At 40.5% G+C, this 22,339-nt stretch overlaps 1 protein-coding gene across 1 annotated transcript; it reads left to right on the forward strand.

Annotated features, from left to right (window-relative positions):
- Positions 1-7,810: 7,810 nt before the first annotated feature.
- LOC120553788 (protein enabled homolog) lies at positions 7,811-17,413 on the forward strand. Its single transcript, XM_039792500.1, has 6 exons — positions 7,811-8,203; positions 8,389-8,450; positions 11,272-11,397; positions 11,535-11,603; positions 15,681-15,776; positions 16,666-17,413. The coding sequence occupies exons 2-6, from the start codon at positions 8,409-8,411 to the stop codon at positions 16,753-16,755; spliced, it is 423 nt and encodes a 140-aa protein (XP_039648434.1). The 5' UTR covers positions 7,811-8,203; positions 8,389-8,408; the 3' UTR covers positions 16,756-17,413.
- Positions 17,414-22,339: the final 4,926 nt, after the last annotated feature.

Here is a 22,339-nt window from a genome sequence, read left to right on the forward strand (position 1 = left end):
GATATTGCGATTACAAAATGATTTACGATATTGGAGGGAATGATCATTTTTGTATCATTATTCTCATCTACATTCAAAATATAAAACATAAAAAAAATGTAAATGATTATATTGTGATTTATGCGAGGATGTGTACCATAGACTGTTAATATACAGTCCATGATGTGTACCAAACAAAGATTTTTGTCTTTAGTCTGTAGGATACGATTTGTAGGCCTGGAAGTCTCAGCAGCAACACAATACTTAATTCAGAATGGTTTGACACATACTTTGCCTTTAACAAATATTGCCCCTCCCCCCTGCAATTTGGATATTGCACTAGTCCATATTGCGATTTCAAGAAAATTGCGAATAATTGTGCAGCCCTAGTCCCGACTCCCCAGGATTATACGCCTGTTTGTAACATCACTGCAGACCCTTCACACCCTAGACACAACCTGTTTCAACTTATCCATTTTTAGTAGGTGTTACACAACACTGCATTCTGCTCCAAGCGATGCTATATATAAGTAAAGCCTCACAGAGCAGCTAGCGTGGCTGTAGACTCAGACTTGTTAAAATGTAATTTATCGATTATGTATTACAAACAAAATTCCATTTACCTAAGTTGTAGTGGGGTTGCTGTTGCCAGATAGCATGGAAGAAGACAAATCTGCCAGCTAAGGTTTCCTTTGCTAATGTTTCCTTTGATATGTCTGCCCCCAGACAAATCAGATTTTAGAAACACATTTTAGTGTTGGCTGTGATTTAAGGAAATTTGGGACCCGGCGGATATTTTTTTCCTGTTTTAAAATGGACCAAGCACCACCATAACTTGCATGTATCATTCAGAGCTACGTCACTACGTTGCTCTGATTGGTTGTAGGTTGTATTTCCATGCCCTGATTGGTTGTAAGTCTGTTCAATTGCGTGCAGAGACATTTTGGTCCACACCCTTGATAATGCCCCTTGGAAATGAAAAAGGGAAAGAGATTCCATCCACCTTAGTCCGCTTATCCGGTGTCAGGTCGCGGGAGGAGCAGCTCCAGCAGGGGACCCCAAACTTCCCTTTCCCGAGCCACATTAACCAGCTCTGACTGGGGGATCCCGATGCGTTCCCAGGCCAGGTTGGAGATATAATCCCTCCACCTAGTCCTGGGTCTTCCCCGAGGCCTCCTCCCAGCTGGACGCCCCTCCACCTAGTCCTGGATCTTCCTCGAGGCCTCCTCCCAGCTGGACATGCCTGCAACACCTCCATAGGGAGGCGCCCAGGGGGCGCCTTACCAGATGCCCGAACCACCTCAAATGGCTCTTTTCAACGCAAAAGGAGCAGAGGCTCTACTCCGAGCTCCTCACGGATGACTGAGCTTTTCACCCTATCTCTAAGGGAGACGCCAGCCACCCTCCTGAGGAAACCCATTTCGACCGCTTGTACCCTGGATCTCGTTCTTTCGGTCATGACCCAGCCTTCATGACCATAGGTGAGGGTGGGAACGAAAACTGACCGGTAGATCGAGAGCTTTGCCTTCTGGCTCAGCTCTCTTTTCGTCACAACGGTGCGATAAATTGAATGTAATAAAGAGATTCCAGACTAATAACATTTTTTTTTTTTTTATTAGAGCCAAGCTAGTTGCCAGAGGTATTCCTCCTAAAACTTTGCCATATGTGTCATGCCCATCTGAAGTACAGTAAGATCATAACCTGAAGAAATTATTTAGCTGGCGGGCAAATTAGACATGTTCAGGTGTGTTTAGTCTTGAGTTTCTACCTCATGTTGGAATATTTTTGTGCAGTCGTAACTCTTGGAGTCCAAATCATACTCTCTGAATGTAATGAAATGTCTTGAACAAAAAAAAAAAAATAATAACATATTCACGCATGCTTGGTGTAAACCCAGGTGTTTTTCTGTAGGGATTGGGCTGATTTTCAACACAGCCTTGTGCATTCAGCATACGTACAACCATATCCAAATATGCACACACACACTGGTCGCCGAAAAGAGAGATTGAGGTCAGGGGACTGTCCAAACAGTGTCACCGCCAACAACGTTCACAACACTACTACTACTCTGTCTCCTATATAACATAACATAACAGGATCTGCACCCACAAACACACACACACACACACACACTCACATTCATGTACACACCTTAAAAAGACAAAGAAAGAAGTTGAAGACCCCGACGGTCCCTATATGTGGGCTCACACACCCTAACACATACGTACATCTGCACTTCAATGAGTGTCCCGCGGGTGGAGCTGAGTCCCCTGAGGCCTAGAACTGTGCTGGACAATGGGTACTGAGGAGGAGTTAAGCCTCATGTGGTACACAACTTCATGACAGAGGGATCAGGCATTAAGACACGAGGCGTGTTAGGAATCCTTCATGACGAGAGCCTTCACAGAGTCACTCCAGGTCACCACACAGCAGCCCACAGCCACATCTGATTTCCCCAACAAATTAGATCTTTGGAATAAAAAAAAAAAAAAAAAAAGGATAGGATGTCACGCAGGCATCGTGCCACAACTGTGATGTACTTTGCTCTTGGGTCACTTTAGCCGACCTGTGCACTTAGTGAGGCTTGACAATGCTTTTCGTGTGATCTATAAACACAGCTGTCAAAAGTTCTCTGCAGCTGCGCGGGGTTGTCACAGAAAAACTGACAGAACTTCAAATTCTGTGTGTGTGATTCTTGAAACATTTGGGGAAGTTGTCAAATCTGGGTTAAATTTTTAGGTTTCAGTTTCTTCAGCACCTACGTTCTTGTGCCTACCTAGGATGATACAAAAATTACGATGTGCCAGGAAGGGTCAGAGACCTCTGGAAAAAAAAATATCTGAATCCAATTTGAATCTGACTTTAAAAGGTGCCCTGCCACACATATTTCATACTTTGTGGTAATGTCTGAAGTTCTACCATGGACTCTAACATTTTTTGTGGAAAAAATGCATTGTTTACCTTGTTTCAAGCCATTCTAGCGTAGTATAGAAAGCCTGCAGGAAGAATCAGCTCGATTTGTGCCAGTTCTCATTAATATTCAACAAGCTGAGCTGTTTGAATCTGATTGGCTAGCCAATGAGAGCCTGGCTGTCAGAATCCTTTACCCAGCCCAACTGGGCGAGCTAATGAATAGTAATGAGCTCAGGCAATATAATGTCAGACTGACCAGCTTTTGTAATTGGCCTGATTTCTCTGCTTATTCCTTTTCAGTGGCTAGAGCTGACAGAGGAGGAAGCAGTTCATTTTCACATTCACAACATAACACAAACACATATGGACCTAACATATTTAAAAAAAATGCAAGTAAAAATGGTTTTGTATGGCAGGGAACCTTTAAGAACCAAGTCCTGCTCATTTTAACACAGTTGATTTTTGGCTGCTGTCTTCTATATTGCCATACAGGTTTGCTTCCTCCCTCTATGGTAAGAGCAGATGTCAGAGAAGATGTCTACATTTTTCTTTCCTAGCACATCAGTACCAGACAGTCTTGTCTAGCACTGTCTAAAGCCACCCACAGTGAACAAAATAGTCAATTATTAACTGAATTCAGCGAATTGCTAAAGAGAGAGCTGAGCTCTCAAAAGAGTTCCCTTTGCGGGATGGCTTCACTTACCCTCAGAGATGTTATCACAAGTACTGTACTTTGCTACATTTCAAGTCACATCCGTTACAGAGTAAAGAACAAAAATCACATTTTGTGAGAATGTAACAGAATAAAAAAAAAAAGAGATAAAGCCGCAGTATTAGGGAAGAGTACAAATGCACGACAATTAAATCGAATTAAGGATCATGTCCTTATGGATTATTATGGTCAGCATTAATGTACCTCGGCATAATTAACATAAGGGGTCAAGTTGAGGATATTGTTCTACTAGTGTGTACGTCCACTTTTAAAAATTAAAGTTAGCAACAGTTACTCAGACTACATTTTAACTAACCTACTTTTATAGGCAAGGCCAAAACAGAAGTATCACTATATTCTATGCAATTTTCCCAACATGACCAGATAAGACCTTCAGATGTGAAGAGCTGTGTTAATACAAATGGATTACAGTGGCATGAGTCCACTAATGGGGTGGCAATGACAGTGACGGAACACAAAAGCCATATATGGGGCTTAACACCATATTTTGTGCGACGTGAAGTATAATGTCAAGATGCGTCTAGAATACAACCTCTAATGGATCACTCCGATTAAAAAAAAACAAAAAAAAACATCACATGTAATGTCAAGAGTGTCGAGGATGTTCAGGGACCAAAAGGTCAAAGATCACAGCTTGTTGCTCGCTCTGAAGGTGCTGTAGGTTGTGTGAAGTGATGTGGCATAGTCAGAAAGTGTCTTCCTGTCTGTGTTTTTGAAAACATGTGGACGCCATAAGTGTCCTTTGTGGTTTTAGACTTCTAAGATGTACTTTAACATTTATAATTTCCTACTCATTGTATCCTTATGTTGTCAAACTTGATGCATTTAGGATGTTTAGGAAACTGCAGACTTCTACTGTACATAATGAACCGTTCAAACGAATTCAGATCATCACGCATGTTTGACCGTTAAAGTACTGCAACATCTTAACATCTTTGATTTACTAACCAAATGTGTTGACCATGTTTTGAATGTCACAGTATGGCTTTAATTTAAGCAACGTGTGTTTAGGGCTCACATGTACACACACTAGCACTAAAGAGGACATTACACATATGGTTCCCAGGCCTGCCAGAGTTCTGCGATTTCTCATTAGGCGTTTGTTCCAAATCTACGTATAGCTACCGTGAGATTAACATACATCATTCTACAGTGGGAGGCTGAACATGTTGCACCTAATAAAGAACAAACACTGGACATAACATCCCACCTTCACAGTCTACTTTATACTGGGTTTTCCTATTCACACTCTGCTCTCACTTCCTCCAACAACACCACCTTTTGTTAACCGCATCACTGGCGCTGGTCTGGAGCTGAACCCCTGGAACATAGTGACCCATGAACTAACTCCTTTTTGTATTTTGCCACAGCAGGTAGCATAACACCACACACCAGTAATTTAGGATTCTTTTTTTTTTTTTTTTTTTTTTTTTTTTTTTAAAACTGTGCTCCACGAGAAGTATGAATAAAAAATTGTTGTTTTTTAAAAACCACTGTGCAACTGATAGACTAATGCAGTTCTGTTAATATTATTGTAAAATGATTTGCATTGAATAAAACATAGGTAATGGTCTAAAAAAATAATGACGTTGTTATATGGGACGTTACAGTTTTTTGGCCCTTTATTTAGTTAATCAAGCTGAATGTTAATATAAAACAATATACCGTATATAATTAAGTTTATACAAGAAATCATACTGTATGCACTCTGCAGTTAACTTAATATCACTGTACTGTACACTATACTCCATTTGATTTAACCTAAATAACTAAAAAAGGTTTTATTATTACTGTTATTTTATAATGGAATTTAATATAATGAAATCTGTATTGTTTTATACATTTTGTATTTTGCATATATGCAATCTTTCTGTGTTAAAGGAAAAACAGTGTTACCAAACAGGGTTTTTAATGTATGATCTAAAGTGTAATTCCTAAATTATGAAACATTGTTTTATGACGTAATCCAGTCAAATAGATAAGGTCTTCTCGTCATCATGAACTGTATAGAATATACAGTACAGGCCAAAAGTTTGGACACACCTTCTCATTCAATGCGTTTCCTTTTTATTTTCATGACTATTTACATTGTAGATTCTCACTGAAGGCATCAAAACTATGAATGGACACATATGGAATTATGTACTTATGTACAAAAAAGTGTGAAATAACTGAAAACATGTCTTATATTTTAGATTCTTCAAAGTAGCCACCCTTTGCTTTTTTATTAATAAGGGAAAAAATTCCACTAATTAACCCTGACAAAGCACGCCTGTGAAGTGAGAACCATTTCAGGTGACTACCTCATGAAGCTCATTGAGAGAACACCAAGGGTTTGCAGAGTTATCAAAAAAAGCAAAGGGTGGCTACTTTGAGGAATCTAAAATATAAGACATGTTTTCAGTTATTTCACACTTTTTTGTTAAGTACATAATTCCATATGTGTTCATTCATAGTTTTGATGCCTTCAGTGATAATCTACAATGTAAATAGTCATGAAACACATTGAATGAAAAGGTGTGTCCAAACTTTTGGCCTGTACTGTATAACTAAACGGATAGGAAACTACATGTCAACCCAGTCAGAGGGTTCACTGTACTCTGACTCCTCTTGGTCAGGCCTGGTGAACTGATCTGATCCAGCAGCACTGTAACAGCTCCCATACGTGTTTTTTTCATTAATGTGTCAATGCTCTGACAGAGTGAGTTCACTGGAACACTCTGAACATCTACTGTTCATTCATTACCAGCAGTTGATGTGACTGTCAGGCTCCTTATTAGCAGCCTGCTGAAAGTGCTATTAATTTAAATAAGAGGACACAATGAACTCTATTGATCCCAGAGGGGAATAAAGCTGAAGCTGAATATTTCTACTGTAGGGCTGGGCGATATGGAGAAAATCAAATATCACGATATTTTTGAACAAATACCTCGATGTCGATACAGCAACGATATTGTAGGGTTGTCTATTGGTGCTTTCACAAAATATTTACACAATGAGATTTTTGATAAATAATCATCAGTAATGTGGATATAATGAAGTGGGTAAAGACAAATAATAGAACAGCTAGAACAGTCTGGTAAGACTATCATAGATATCCAAAATCTAAGACGATATCTAGTATCATATCACGATATCGATATAATATCGATATATTGCCTAGCTCTAAGCTACTGTAACTTTAGTCAACTCTGCACATAAAATAACCAAAATGAAGGCTTTGAAAACAAAACCTAAATAAGAAGATTGATAGCACTTGCATGTCTTCACGCTAAATATGAAGCTACAACCAGTAGCCGGTTAGCTTAGATTAACATACAGACTGGAAATGGGGAAACCGCTAGCCTAGCTCAACCAAAGCTGCCTTATAGCACCTCCAAAGCTCACTAATAAACATCTTATATTATGTTTGTTCTATTCACACTTATTATCGAGTTTTAATGGCTACGCTAAGCTAACTGGTTTCTTCTTATGTAGCTTCTTATTTAGCATTAAAGGAATGAGTTGTATCAATCTTCTCGTCCAACTCTAAAGCCGCCTGCACATGATCCGCGGTAAAATCGCAAGGTAGGGCACAGAGCAGAGAGGCAAAGCACAGCGCAGGTCATTGTTGCGTTTGGAATTGGTTGTGCCTTGAAAGGTAAGCGGCAACGAGGTCAAAGTTGAAATAATTTGAACTCTGAGCGCAGCGCTCGGCAGCATTTCCGAGCAGTGCGCGACGCCTAGGGTAGCGCTCCCCCTAGTTGGGCGGCATCGCTCTCCCCCATAGGAAAACAACGGAATGGCCAGCGCAGAGCGGTTTTACCGCTGATCATGTGTATGCGGCTTAAATAGGAAAGCTAATAAGGGTGTTTCCCAAAATGTCAAGTTTTTTTAGTGGTTATGTTTGTTTTCCATAGTTTTGATCTTTTCTGGATGGAAAACAGCTTCTATAATATAACACTGCACCACAAAACTAAAAACCAACCTGTTGCGACAAATGGCCGCCCAATCAAGAGACAGATTCTGCCTGTTAAAAGGCAATATTTCCTCACCACTGTCGCACTAAATGCATGCATTTGGGGGGAATTGTTGGGTCTTTGTAAATTATAGCGTGGTCTAGACCTACTCTATCCTTAAAGTGTCCTGAGACAACGTCGGTTATGCTTTGACATTAAAAATAAAATGTAATTGAAATCAAACAATTTTAGGGTTAGCAGCTCAATAGCCAGGTGGCACACACAACTCCTATGGGGCCTCCTGGTATTGGTAAAGGTTGACCTGAAGCCTCATACTGATCTCAATTAACTGAAAAGGCTTCCGAACTATCCATTATGCTCTTCTGGCTTCTCGACGCTATTAGTAGGGCAGTGGCACTTCTGTCACCGCACTGTGGAAATAGCTAGCATGTAGGCTGCACGCCGTCACTGTATAAGAACATTTATAACTCTGATCTAAAACTTTCTGTTGGGACTCTAAGCTGGAGAAAGACGCAGGAAGGATCTGTGTTACTGTGAGACATTAAAGATAAAGGGCATAAGCAGAAGGAAACAACAAGTATTGATCAGCACACTGGACACAGTCAGTATTGACCTACAGGTGAGTAATTGTTCAACATTATTAGATCTTATTGTATTAGATTGTATTTTTTATTTTTTTAAATGAAGTGAACTTTAACAAAGCAAATGTAAATTCCTCACTGACATATTTTGGAAACTTGTGATGTAAAAGCCTCAATGTCAGGGAGATAATTTAAACCGTGGATATTTGTGTGTCATGAGCAGCAGACCTGTCCTTGATCAAGATGAGTCACATGAAAAAGTTCCAAGGTATTCCCATGTCAAAGGTAAGTTATTAACTGCTGGAAACATGGAAACAACTTTATTCTAAAAGACAAACAGGGATAAGATTGAAGTTGTTAAAACCGCCCAAGCATAGAGTCATTTAGCAAGCTCCTTCATGTGTTCATTCCTTATGGATCGCATCAACTCGGCAGAGAATTCTTCCACGAAAAGTGGAAATCTTTCAATGGAACCAAACCGTTTTTCCAAGAAAAAGGCAATAAAGGAACATTAGTTACAGTTTTTTCCAACTGCTTACACACGTTTTCAAAACTATGTCTCCTTTTTTCAAAACTCTACACACAATTCCCAAAACTGCACACACAAAATGCAAAATGCCTCACATCTCCTTCAAAATACCATAAACACATCTCAAAATGAAGCATTTGCATCAAATGGCAAACACTTTTTTTATAATAGTAAATTTTTGGATATACCATGTACACACTGTTGTTCTAAATCTAAAGCTCTTTTGTCTTTCATAGTCTTATATCTACAATGTTCTAGAGAGAAAGTAGTCTGCTGAAAGTGGTTGAAAAGTGCACTGTAAAAAACAATGTAATGTTACAGTAAAACAGAAAATATGTATTGGGAAAAACATTACGTCTGTAAGAGTAGCCCAGTGTTGTATACAGTAGCATGAAACAAGAAAAAAAAAAAGTATAAACATATGTAAACCAAAGGTATCATTTTTTAGAATAAAGAATTTGTGTGTGTGTGTGTGTGTGTGTGTGTGTGTTGTGTGTGTGTGTGTGTGTGTGTGTGTGTGTGTGTGTGTGTGTGTGTGTGTGTGTTGTGAGTGTTTGTGCGTGCTTGTGTGTGGGCGGGGGGACAGAATTGTATGCACTTTGTGCACAACAAAATCCTGATTGATTTGTAATGCTGAAATAGTCATTAGATAGTTGCATGCAGTATGGACGCCACTGTAAAGCTACTCAAGATGGGCTTCTCTCCCTGATCTCATCAGAAATGGCTCTCCTTCTTACTCTTCTTCCCTCCTCCTCCTCCTCGTTGTTATCCCCTGTCTCTCCCTCCTCCTCCTCTTGCTCTCTGTCTATTGTTGGCATCCATTGTTCCAAACAGGTAATCTGACCTTTGGCCTCTGTATAGGCCTATACTAAAGCAATGATTGGTTAGTGTTCAGTTATGACATAATGTGTTTGCACATGTGAGGAGTGTGTGTGTGTGCCCTGGTAAATAAGTGTAGCATTTTGATTGGTTGTGTTTAGAAATGGATAGCAAGTCACTTCTTGTTAGATTTTTGTGTCTTAGGTACAGAATTGTGTTTAATGTTTTGAAAAAAGTGTTTTATGCAATTGAAAACTGAGTGAAAGGCTGAGAAATAGCTTATGGTTTTTGAGATTTGCTGTGTAGTTTTGCACTTTGAGTGAGAGGTTTCAAAAATCGTGTGACATGAAAAGATTTTGTGTGTTGGAAAAAACTGTAACATCAAGTAAACAGCTTCTATTGCCACAGTGTATTTGTTCCACATCTGAATTTTGTTATTTGGGTTTCCATCTGGTGACCGTGACGGCATATGATTCCCATCAATTTGAACTCATCAAACTATTCATTGACCCCCTTTACGCCCTGCGCATTGGGGGCATTGGCGTTTTAACAAAAAGCATCAGGTATTTCCTTTCTTCCTAACCCAAATAAATGCAATCTCTCAATGTGAAAATTGATTCATGTTCACGCCTCATTTTCATATACTGTACAATGCCAAAAAAGCTATCCACCCGAGTTGGACGTTTTCATGTTTTAACATCTCTACAAAGTTATCTCAATTGATAAAAAAAATATGAAATACCCCCTCCAAGTCAGAATTTAGTAGAGGCACCTTGCACATCTGTGTGGATAAGTCTCCATGACCTTTTCACATCTGCACACTGCAATTTGTCCCTTATCATCTTTGCTCAAGCTCTGTCAGGTTGTGGGTGAACAGTTTTTTTTCCAAGTCCAGCCATGAATACCCCATTGGATTGAGAGCTGGACGCCACTCCAGGATATTAACATTTGTTGATATGATGCCATTCCTGTGTAACTTTTCGTTTGTGCTTATTGTCACCTCCACTCTCACAACTGTAGATGATGCTGTCTGTCACCACCAGGGTAAGAATTTCACGGGGGCCACGGGGGCCACGATGGCCATGGCCGCGCTGGTTTGGCCATATGCCATTCAAAAGAATGATATTCCCTGCAGCCACTGTGGTGTTGATGCCCCGCCTCCACTGGTTCAGCTGATATCACAGTTTTCTGCTCTGCTCTTTTCCGTCAATCCGGTTTAGTGTCTTTTGCTGAGACAAATAGAGAAATATGCATTCTTTTTGTCAGACTTATAAAACCTTATTCTGTTTTTCTATAAATCTTAAATCATTGTGGAGCAGGGTGCACACATACATGCCTCATGTCCACTCATTTCCAGTCTGTGGCTATTTTAAGCGCCCTTACCACTAATTTATAATTCAGGATCAAATTAAATGACCATTAACATGGAGATGATGCTCAAATCAAAGTCATAAATAGATTTAAAATGAAGTTGTTAAATTTGCCTTTGTTTGACCTTTCACTGCTGTGTAGCCTACACAAATGATATTAACACAATCCTGAAGTGCCCATGCCTCAAATCTGCGGCTGAGTGAACTTCTGAGAAGAGTTTGCATAAATATCGGTACGCCCCACCGGTTGGTTATACAATGTAAAATCAGAATAGCCAATATAAAGGCGGTTGACATGTGCAGTAGAGATAAGGGCTCAAGACAATTTGAATCTAGAAAGTAGATGTTAAGTATCCCATTTGATGAATGGCCGTTCTTCTGCTTCTAGTCAATGAGAGATTTGTGTAAGGAGGAGGACTATGCGTTTCTGGGAATGTCAGAAAAGATGACAAATGTAGCGGCGGAAAGAGCCGGAGATTCGCTGGATGACTGGAGAGACAAAAAGGAGGAGAGGGTAAGAGACAAGGTCTCTAAATATATATATTAAAAAAAAAATATATATATATATATATATATATATATATATATATATATATATATATATATATATATTATTACACAAAAAATACAAACGATGTGTGTGTGTTTCAGGTCCGGCGGCGACTGGAGAGGGAGCAGCTTGAAAAAGAGCGCCTCCAACAAATAGAAGAGAGCAAGAAGGTGACAACACACACACAAACACACACACACTCTACAAGTCTGTACATCTGTAAAACTAAACGGCCTCTTTGCTCTCAGCATGAAGCTTTCTGCTAAATGACAAAGGTCAGCCTTAGCAGCTTCCGTTGGATTCTCCTGAGGACAAACTCTTGCCAATGCATGCGTGCAGACTTTTGCGCTCACCCCTCACACACACACACACACACACACACACACACACACACACACACACACACACACACACAGGAGTAAAATGAGCTGATTGGTGTAATGACAGATCGTCATTGTCTGTCAGCAGTATTTATTGGAAGCCAAGCTCTGATGAGAAGAAAACCTTTCAAATCCTTCTTGCCGTATTTTTTGTTTAAACGCCAGATTTGCCTAAACTCAGCCAGCGGCATCCCGTATTGTTTCGCTAATTACTCTATTAGCAATAATAAAATGTTAAACAGAGTTTTCTGTCTGGTTGCGCTCTCCTGCGCTTAATCTTCTCTGTGAACGGAGCTCGTTATTCACATTTTAAAAGACGCTGTGCTCAACATTTCATGAGAACATGCTGTTATAATCAGCCTATTGGAAACAGCGAGGTGAACAATCAGGCAGCAGTGTGACACTGGGTCGATCAGTGTTAATTTAGCGCAGAGGTTCACTCCATTGCTCAGGGCAAAATCAGATTCACTTCCATGGAAACGACAGATAGGGGAAACACAACTCTGGCCTTCTGTCAAGGCTGCCGGGCTTGTTAGCCGCGCCAAACCTCACTCACACTTCACGGCACCAACCACACACGCACGCACGCACGCACACGTTGGAGCACATTCAATAGCCGGAGAAACACACATTTTTAAAAGGGGTATGTTCACACTGTATATTTATTCAAAAGCACACACACACACACAGTTGTCAAAACAGATGGACATCCTCATGGACATACGGAATGGAACGCGAAGCGCCACACGCACACACGCGCACACACACACACACACACACACACACACACACACACACACACACACACACACACACACACACACACACACACACACACACACACACACACACACACACACACACACACACACACACACACACACACACACACAAATAAAACAGCTGTGGGTGTTTCAGCAGCCGCCTTGTTTCTGACAAGAGTGTGCGAGGTCAACAAGGGACATGGGCTGTTTGTCAGTGTTTCCGCTGCATACACACACACACACACGAGAAGCTGATGACAACATTTACCCTGATAGACAGGACAGTCACGCTTACCTCAGTATGGAATGTACTTTCCGCTGAACCCTAACTTAACCCCACACACACACAGCTAACAAGTAAGACCCTTGACATGTGCACTCACACAAATCCAAATGCACATATGCGTGTATAGTAGATGCATACAAGCAGCATTAACAGACGGACAGACAGACAGACAGACAGACAGACAGACAGACAGACAGACAGACACACACACACACACACACACACCTTTGGACGAGCAATACTCTGGATACTTAATGTTCAGGAATAACTGCTTTTCCTAAAATACAACAAATGACACCAAACAACCCAGAAAAATCACATCCCATTATGTGACCAGGGTACATTTTAATTCAATTTCCAATGTTGTTCTCAAGAAGAAAGGCAGTGAGGCGAAATGCCTAAAAATTTTTCTCCAGAAACTAAACCAACCCATGCTGGTTGGATTTTGCTAACATATTGTGCAGAGTGATTTCAAAAAAAAGAAGAAAAGAAAAACATTTCTGTGCAACTACTTTGGCTGAAGTCCTAATTATGTGGGAGGTTTCCAGCCAAGCAGAGATATTTCTTTGCAAACCTGCCATTTAAAGTGTGATAATAGTATTGGTTATACCTCCAATCCCAATGGGATCCAATGCCTCCTGGGCATCCTTACTTCTACACCAGACTCCACCAATGAATCTCTGAATTCTTTGGAATATCTCTCCTCTTTAGTCTGAGTATATACTGTACATTTCCAGTATGAACAGTTTTGTACCAACAGAATCTGGTGCAACCTGTACCTGTACTGGACCTGACCAATAAGAGTACAATAAACCAGCTACATCTATTATAAAGATGATATGTATCCCCAGTTTAAAGCAGTGAACGGACTGGAATTGCCTGAAAACTTTGTAGTTTTCAAACTGCCCAGACGTCAATCTGAAAATAAAGCTTTCCTTGCGCCTCAAAAGTTCAAGTTGGAGATGAGATTTGGTCTTACTGGACTCATGCTGTATAAACACACAGGGGGGATATTGACTACAGGTTAAAAAAAAAATAGATAAAATAGTTGGCAATAAATTTGACAGTTGACAACTAATAGATGAATCTTTGCAGCTCTACCGGACAACGTTTTACCAGTTACTACACTAGCAGTGTGGCTCCACGGAGAGCAATGTTGGTCTGTCGAGAGGTCCACCGTTTCGTTCCAGACTGAAATATCTCAACAACTATTGGATGGACTGCCATTGCTTTGGATACAGATATACCATGGTGGCCAGAGAATGAACTATAATGACTTTGGTGATCCCCCTAAAGCTCCATCGGCAGGTCAAAGTTTTCATTTTCTACAGTGAACTATCTCAACATCTGCTCGATGGATTGGGACAAACGCTCGTAAAAACATCCATGCTTCCCAGACGATGAATCCCTAATATTTTGGTGATCCTCTGACTTTTCCTACTAGAGCCATCATGGGGTCAACATTTCAATTTGATGTGATTCCATCTGAAATTGCTCTGCACAAATGCACTGCTAAAGCGTCTTTTCTTCATATTCTCAATTCAGCAGCAGAGAACTTTCTTTTGCGCTCCTCTGCTTTCCAGGTGTGAACAAAAAAAAACAGCCCAGCAATATCTCGGACTTAGCTGCACTTTATGCAAATATCAGAGATCAGCTGCAACTGGGCTCATTCGAAATGAACCTGCTACATAAAAAGAATCATGGTAGCCAAATAAATATCCCCCAAAGTGTGTCCACAGTATTAAACAGTGGATTCATATCAATATCATCTTTTGTCCGTGGCTCTGGTGTGAAGTTTTCACTCCTCTGCAGACAGTTTTTCAACCTGAAGACCCTCCGACTGGCTCTGCACACTCCGACACTCTACTCCACAACCAACACCGCTGGCCAGATGGCAAATTGCCGACATGATGTTGTGATTAGAGCAGAGACTGAAAATAAGTATTAACGCTAACTGTCAATTTGTCAGCGATTGCCAATTTGAGGGAATTTGTTCGAAGTGTGCCACTCCCGCTTCACACACACACCATGAAGACGAACATATGGAACATGAATGTAATCATTCAAAAGTCCAAATGCTCATTTTCAACTCAAGGCCTTTTTGGAAAGAATGTCCTGATTGTTCGCCTGAAAGTGTGTGTGTGTGTGTGTGTGTGTGTGTGTGTGTGTGTGTGTGTGTGTGTGTGTGTTCGTTCAGCATGTAATTGGGGAGGTAACGGTTTAACTGCTTTCACCTTCACTCCATATGTGTCAGCATGTCTTCGTCTTTAAACTGACATTAAACTAAATGCCTCCCTTGCTCACATCAACTTCCTCTGCACATTTCGGCTCCCAACACACACACACACACACACACACACACACACACACACACACACACACACACACACACACCATCTGAACTGAAGACTTTCACAAGCCGAAAAGATTTATCTTCTTTCTTTTTCACACAGTTCAGTTGAAAATTATACATACAAACACTCAGCAGGAAACTGGACCCAAGAAAGTGATACTGAGTCCAATTTGAGGTCAGGGATACACAGCCAGAACTCCCCAGCCGGGCTCAGAGGTGCAGCCCCAGCAGAATGTATACTGTTATAGCATTGCACCAGGGGGAACTTTGCAACGTTCAAAATGATCCTACACAGCTTTAGGATATCACTAAGGATTTGGTGTGAGGGATTGCGGGTGTTTTCTTTGTCAACTTGCTATTTTCTTTCCTGCCAAAAGCTGGTTTGCAGCTGCAAAATAATGTCTGAGTCCTGATAATTTGTTGATATGGAGGATTACATAGGTTGTGCTTCATATGTGCTTCAGGAGAAAGAGCAGCAGTGGCGGACTCGTGCAGAAAAGATGACCTCCAGCCAGGAGAAGGCTCTGCAAGACAGACTGGCAAGACTCAGGAGATTCAGGGTAAGAACGAACACACACACACACACACACACACACACGATATGAGGAAAATAAGCGATAACATTGTTGAATACCGCGATAACGACATCATTTGCGATGAATAAAAAAGATATTAAAGTGCAATGTAATTAAACTGTTTTTAAAAAGGTTACCTGCCTTTCTGCAGCTTTCAGAATTCTGCTAAAATACAGCAAATTGCTTGTTGAAACATTATATTGAACATAAAAAAGCACCATTAAAAACATTTTACAAGTGTAGTTTTCTACTGATACTCTCTCAACTAACCCAAAACAGTTGTGTCTTTTGAGATATGACACACACACACACACACACACACACACACACACACACACACACACACACACACACACACACACACAACCAACTGTTACACAGCTGACAAATCTTCCAGCTGCTGTTGTTTGACACACTACAGCTCACTGCACCAGTCTGAGATAGAACACCACAGAGTGACGGCTTCAGCAGCCAAAAGTCCTCTAACGTTTCAAAGAACCTGCAAAGCTTTTTATTTTTAAAGATCTGAGAGGAGCTATTTATCAAACACAAAGTTCCTGGATGTCATTATCAAGTTACAGAGCGTTGGCAGTTCATGGTCATTGGTCAGGCGCTGGTTAAAGAGCCTTGTCAGTAGCTCTTCAAAATCGATACGTGCTCGTGAAGTGTAAAAATTCAAAACTGTCATCACGGAGTTGTTCCTCTGGTGCCAAGTATTCATTGCTTTCTGTTTTGTTTGGCAATGTACTTCACTGAGCCCTTCTGTCAATCAAAAACAGTGGGAGGGACTGAAGAGGACTTTGACTGTAAGCAGTTCAGTCCTAATGGTTTTCTCTCTCTCTCTTTCTTTCTTCACACTGTTCTCATCCTGCAGGAGTTCCAGAGGAAGGTGCTAATAGAGGAGTCAGGGATGGAGGGCGGGGGGGCCAGCCTCGCGGTCAACCAGCTTCTCACCAGGATGTAGATGCACTATACGAGAGACTGACTCATGATTAGGACTGGGTACCGAACTTCAATACTTTTTAGGCACCGACCGAATTGCCTCCACTAGTATCGAGTATTGAAAAATGCCTGGTCATTCAATGCCAAAGGTCAGTACCCAAGGACTAAATCTCATCAGCGTCAGTGAGCCAATAAGCACGCAGGATGCTTGTACCAAGACCTAATAATGCTTGTGATTGGCTGTCTAATGTTACACGTCAAAGAGGCAGGTAGGAAAAACTCTTGACAATAGCGTGCAAAGCATAGTTGTACAGAAGCTGAAAAATGAAATGAAAAAATGTGTACCGTTGCATGTGTAATGCCATTTCTTTTTTTGTTCAAATAGATTTCATAAAATTGGCATAAAACTAAAAAAAGGATCATTTAGAAACAGGTGTCGAATTCACGGTATTGATACCGAAATGTTTGTAACGATACCCAGCCCTACTCATAAATGTGCTTTCTGTTGCACTTTAACATACAAAAATTATCTCTGTGTCAACTTATAAATGTAAAGGAATAGTTGATAACATAGGATTTATTTTTTTTTTTTATAAAAAACAAAAAAAAAGGAGCCAGCAGCTACAGCTGAACTCAGTTTAGCGGCTGCATTTCGTTGCCTTTGTACTTGTACTCTGCAGAATGACAATAAAGTTGAATCTAATCTACTTGCTTTTGAGTTGTGAAAACACACAATGTCAGAGATGTGGACCAGTTAGGAGCCAACACTGATGAATATTTATTTTTAGGTTGTGCAGCAGGATCAAAGCCACTAAACTTTTGGTTAATGGAAACCTGATTTGCACATATTGTTTGATATCAGAACATAAAACATCTGTTTTATGTCTTGTGGTACAACCTGAAAGAGACTCGCGCCAATCACACGAAAAGCTAATTGGCTGCAATATAAGTTGCATGTTGGTCTCATTTGTAGTCGTAATACAGCAAATTATATTTGCACCAGTGAGAGAAAGAACTAAAACACTATAAAACAATAAAAAAAAATTAGAGGCAGCGTTCCATGGACAGGATTTTCAATTCCCAGACTCACCCACCATAAAATACGTAAGTTATCCCAAAATACACTTTATCTAGTTAAAAGTGCTGTGCAAAAAGAAAAAAATTAAAAATAAAAGTCTGATCCTATCACAACATAATGGAGCTGGATATAAAATAATTGCGGGAAACAAAATTCTGGCTAAAATATCTCCCCATAATTTTATAATCATCTTGTCATCTAATCAGCTTGCGGATGAAAATTACCTATGAGTCAGACAATAAAGTTATCTCATAATGATTCTAAAGCCTCAGGTCTCTTCTGTTTTCATGCAGAGCCCAACTGGAAGAGGATGAGGCCTGCAAGCCATTTTTGGGGCCATAAAAACATCAATTAAACAACATTTTCTGTGGGATTTTGCTCTCAACTTCGGAGCCCAGAGAGCAGATAATGACTAATGGTGCGTGTGTACAGGCTCTGAGTGATTTATCTGCACAGCATGTGCGAGCGATAGCTTTGATACATTTTCTTGTAATATTTCGGTAATATTCATGTGAATGTGCGTATGTCTGTCGGCGGTGGTGGCTGTGTATTCTTTTTTTTTTTTTTTTTTTTTAAACGGCAGGAAAGTCTGTCTGTCTGTCTAAACAAGATTTAAGAGGTCCTGAGACTTCAGCTCACTGTGGCCTTCTATGGTAAACATGGGGGCAGAAGAAGAAGAAGAAAATAGACAGTGACATTAATAAATATGAAGCCTGAAGCTTCGGGGTCACTCTGGTAGACACGGGAAGAAAAAAAAAGGTTCACATGCCCAGAGATGTTCCAACAGTAGAGACTCATGTCCTTGAACCAGCATTTATTTTTGTTGTTGCAGGATCATATCCAGGAAGAAATGTAGGCTATTTTAGTCTTCTCTATGCTGAATCGTCCACAATTACTTTAGAAAATAAGTTACTATTTAACCCTAATTCCTACTAAGACACAACAATGGCATTTTTTTTTTTTTCTTTTTTTGGGAGGAAATGTAATTGCTGCTTGGATTATGGTCACTGGCAATGTTTTGTTCCCAAGACATTTTCATACAACCACAGCTAATGCCGACCTTACACCAAACGACTTCAAGCGATTCCACTGTCGCAGACTAATTTCCAATATCGGAATGAAATCCTGGGAGTCCTGCTAGAGTCGAGGCGTGCTCCAGTCGTCTCAATCGTTTTGGTGTAAGGTGGTCATAAAACTCAGTCTGAGTCAGTCTTTAGCCTATCTTGACGTTCCGACAAAATCAAACGTGTTTGATAGTATCGTAAGTTCTAAGTCTTGGGAGTGAAGGTAAATTAACGTGACCATTGTAGAGGTGTGACGAGATCTCGTCAAAGTTGTCTCGCGATATCGGTCACAAGTGCAGAGCAGCAGTTAGTAGACGGAGTCTGGCCTAGTTGGTCTTATAATACATCTGGCTTTGACCTCTAAATTAGCATAGAAGATCCCCTGCCTGTTCGCCAAAGGTGACTCTGAGTTCACTTTTGCAGAGCGGTAGTGGAGTTGCAATAGTAAAAAGTTGCCGGTAAAACCCAGAGTTAGAACGTTAGAGGGTACGGCCGCTCTCTCCCTCTCGCTATCTCACCCTACACACACACACACACACACGTTTGTGGCACTATCTTTGTGGGGACCCGTCATTGACATAATGCATTCCCTAGCCCCTTACCCTAACCTTAACCATCACAATTAAATGCCTAACCTTAACCATTACCCTCATCCTAACCATAACCTAATTCTATCCCTAATCCTAAAACCAAGTCTTAACCCTCAAACAGCCCTTTAAACTTATGGGGTCCAGCAGTTTGGCCCCACAAAGCTGTCCAGACCCCACAAGTATACGGGACTCGCGGTGTTTGGACCCCACGAATATAGTTAAACAAACCCACCCACACCCACACACACACTCTGCAGCGTGCAGTTCAGTGTGGCACTGACTCCCGCAGATCGCTCTCTCTTTCTCTGTATTTTTTTTAAATGAGTAGGAAGCAGATAGCAAAATCTAACTTTACTTTTAATAATATTGAACAATGAGAAATGTTCTCCCCTCGTATTTAAATGGTCATAAATCAATACAAGAGCAGCCTACTTCCTCGTTTACTGCTACAATTAAATGCTTGGTTATGTTGTAGCCTTGGTTCTCTGAGTGAAGACATATTATACATCATTAGACATATTTCTTAATTGAAGTTTTCTTGAAAATAGTGTTAAAATCTCGTCTTGTTCTTGTGAACCCAATCTCGTGTCTCGTCTCGTGAGCTGAGTGTCTCGTCACACCCCAAGAACATTGTCAACAACCAATGGGATGCGCTCCCTCCAGCACCAAACAGGAAGCAGCAAACGGCTAGAGCTAGAGCTAGTGTCATTTATGGTTACTACGGCCCTGCTAGGCTACCGACAACGTTTCAACTGATTTTAGCAGTTTAGATAACACACTCGACTGTCCTGCTGTAACACACGTGAACTTACCTCAGACAGTTGCCTCGATCTGGCACTTGCGGCAGCACGTCGTTGAAGTTCACGGCAGTTCGCGCTGCAGAATGAATAAAACACAATAGAAATTTGCCGTTATTTTTTGGCATTTAAAAAAAACCAAGGGGGTTCCCGTTACAATTATAGGGGAAACTTTGAAAACATTTTAAGCGAGAAATAGGCCGTGCAGTTGCTGAATCGGTCTTCATTTCAGATCGACAAAGGTCAGTTTAAAAGATTTTCGTCAGATTTTGAGAGACTCTAGTCACGCTCATCCCGCTCCCAGGTTCCGGCTTAGCACTCTACCAATCAGATGGGTCATTTGAGTCTGACTGCCGGCAGTGCCCGCCCCGCCGATTATACAATAAAATGACGGCCAACGGCCCCTCGGACTGACGACGGCACGGAACAAACCGAACAGACTCGAGTCACTGACCTCGCCAGACTGTCCAACGGCCGATTATCGGCTCTGTGGGTCTCGGGGCTTTAGGATACTAAAACTCAAGAATAAACAGTTCAACAGTTTGGAAATATATTTATTTGCTTTCTTGCTGAGAGTTGGATAAGAAGATTGAAGCCAGTCTACATTTCATTTTTTACGGTTTTTCTACAGACCCAAATAGGGTTGCACGATATTGACAAAATGTGATATTGCGATATCGATATTAATTTCGATATTTTTAAACATACAGTACAGGCCAAAAGTTTGGACACACCTTTTTATTTTCATGACTTTACATTGTAGATTCTCACTGAAGGCATCAAAACTATGAATGAACACATATGGAATTATGTACTTAACAAAAAAGTGTGAAATAACTGAAAACATGTCTTATATTTTAGATTCTTCAAAGTAGCCACCCTTTGCTTTTTTTGATAACTCTGCAAACCCTCGGTGTTCTCTCAATGAGCTTCATGAGGTAGTCACCTGAAATGGTTTTCACTTCACAGGTGTGCTTTGTCAGGATTAATTAGTGGAATTTTTTCCCTTATTAATAAAAAAGGAAAGGGTGGCTACTTTGAAGAATCTAAAATATAAGACATGTTTTCAGTTATTTCACACTTTTTTGTTAAAGTGCCCATATTATGAAAAAAACACTTTTTCTGGGATTTGGGGTGTTCTTTTGTGTCTCTGGTGCTTCCACACACATACAAACTTTGAAAAAAATCCATCCATGGTGTTTTGAGTGAGATACGGTTTCTGAATGTGTCCTGCTTTCAGTCTCCTAGTGAGCTGTTCAAAATCGGCCTCGGACTGTGACGTCACAGTCCAAAATGAGCTGGCTAACCACAACCGTTAGCTCGTAGCGTTAGCGTTAGCCGACTAATGCTAGCGCTAGCCGGCTATCGCTAACGCTAGAATGCTACGTCGTTCTCAATAACAAAGCACTGCTACAACACACACAAGTTCACCATAATCTACAAAAGAACTACTTACATGTGCGCCCTCATTTAGAAGTCTCCCAGCTATTCCTGCCTTGTAACTGACCAAAGTTGGAGAAACAGGCTCTCTTTTACTGTCTCTAGAGTTAGCTAGCTGACATGCTCTACATCTGAGCTACTGCGCATGTGCGAGTGCAATCAAAGATAGTACAGAAGAAGAAGATGAAAAGAGGTCTCACTCTGTAGCTAAAACAGAAACCAGGTGAAAAGAGGATCTGCAGCAGGGAGAGAGAGCTGTGCAGTACAACAACAATATGGTGTTTTTTGAAAATTAAACCATGTAAACGTATTCTGGTAAAACCTTCAAATACAGTTATGAACCTGAAAATGAGCATAATATGGGCGCTTTAAGTACATAATTCCATATGTGTTCATTCATAGTTTTGATGCCTTCAGTGAGAATCTACAATGTAAATAGTCATGAAAATAAAGGAAACGCATTGAATGAGAAGGTGTGTCCAAACTTTTGGCCTGTATATATATATATATATATATATATATATATATATATATATATATATATAACAAAAGACAGAGATTTCTTTTTGTGTCGGTTGAAAGCCAATGTCGGCAAAAAACTGCACTTTAAAATGTAACTAAAGTAATTTTTTTAGTG

This window comes from Perca fluviatilis, chromosome 23 (genome assembly GCF_010015445.1).
Source record: "Perca fluviatilis chromosome 23, GENO_Pfluv_1.0, whole genome shotgun sequence".
Classification (NCBI taxonomy): Eukaryota; Metazoa; Chordata; class Actinopteri; order Perciformes; family Percidae; genus Perca; species Perca fluviatilis.

Excerpts from the sequence above, each read along its gene's own strand:
- LOC120553788 (XM_039792500.1), top strand. The coding sequence starts at position 8,409 with ATGAGTCACATGAAAAAGTTCCAAGGTATTCCCATGTCAAAG. Across the intron at positions 11,604-15,680 it reads AAATAGAAGAGAGCAAGAAG|GAGAAAGAGCAGCAGTGGCG; the intron begins GTGACAACACAC and ends TATGTGCTTCAG. Across the intron at positions 15,777-16,665 it reads CAAGACTCAGGAGATTCAGG|GAGTTCCAGAGGAAGGTGCT; the intron begins GTAAGAACGAAC and ends CTCATCCTGCAG.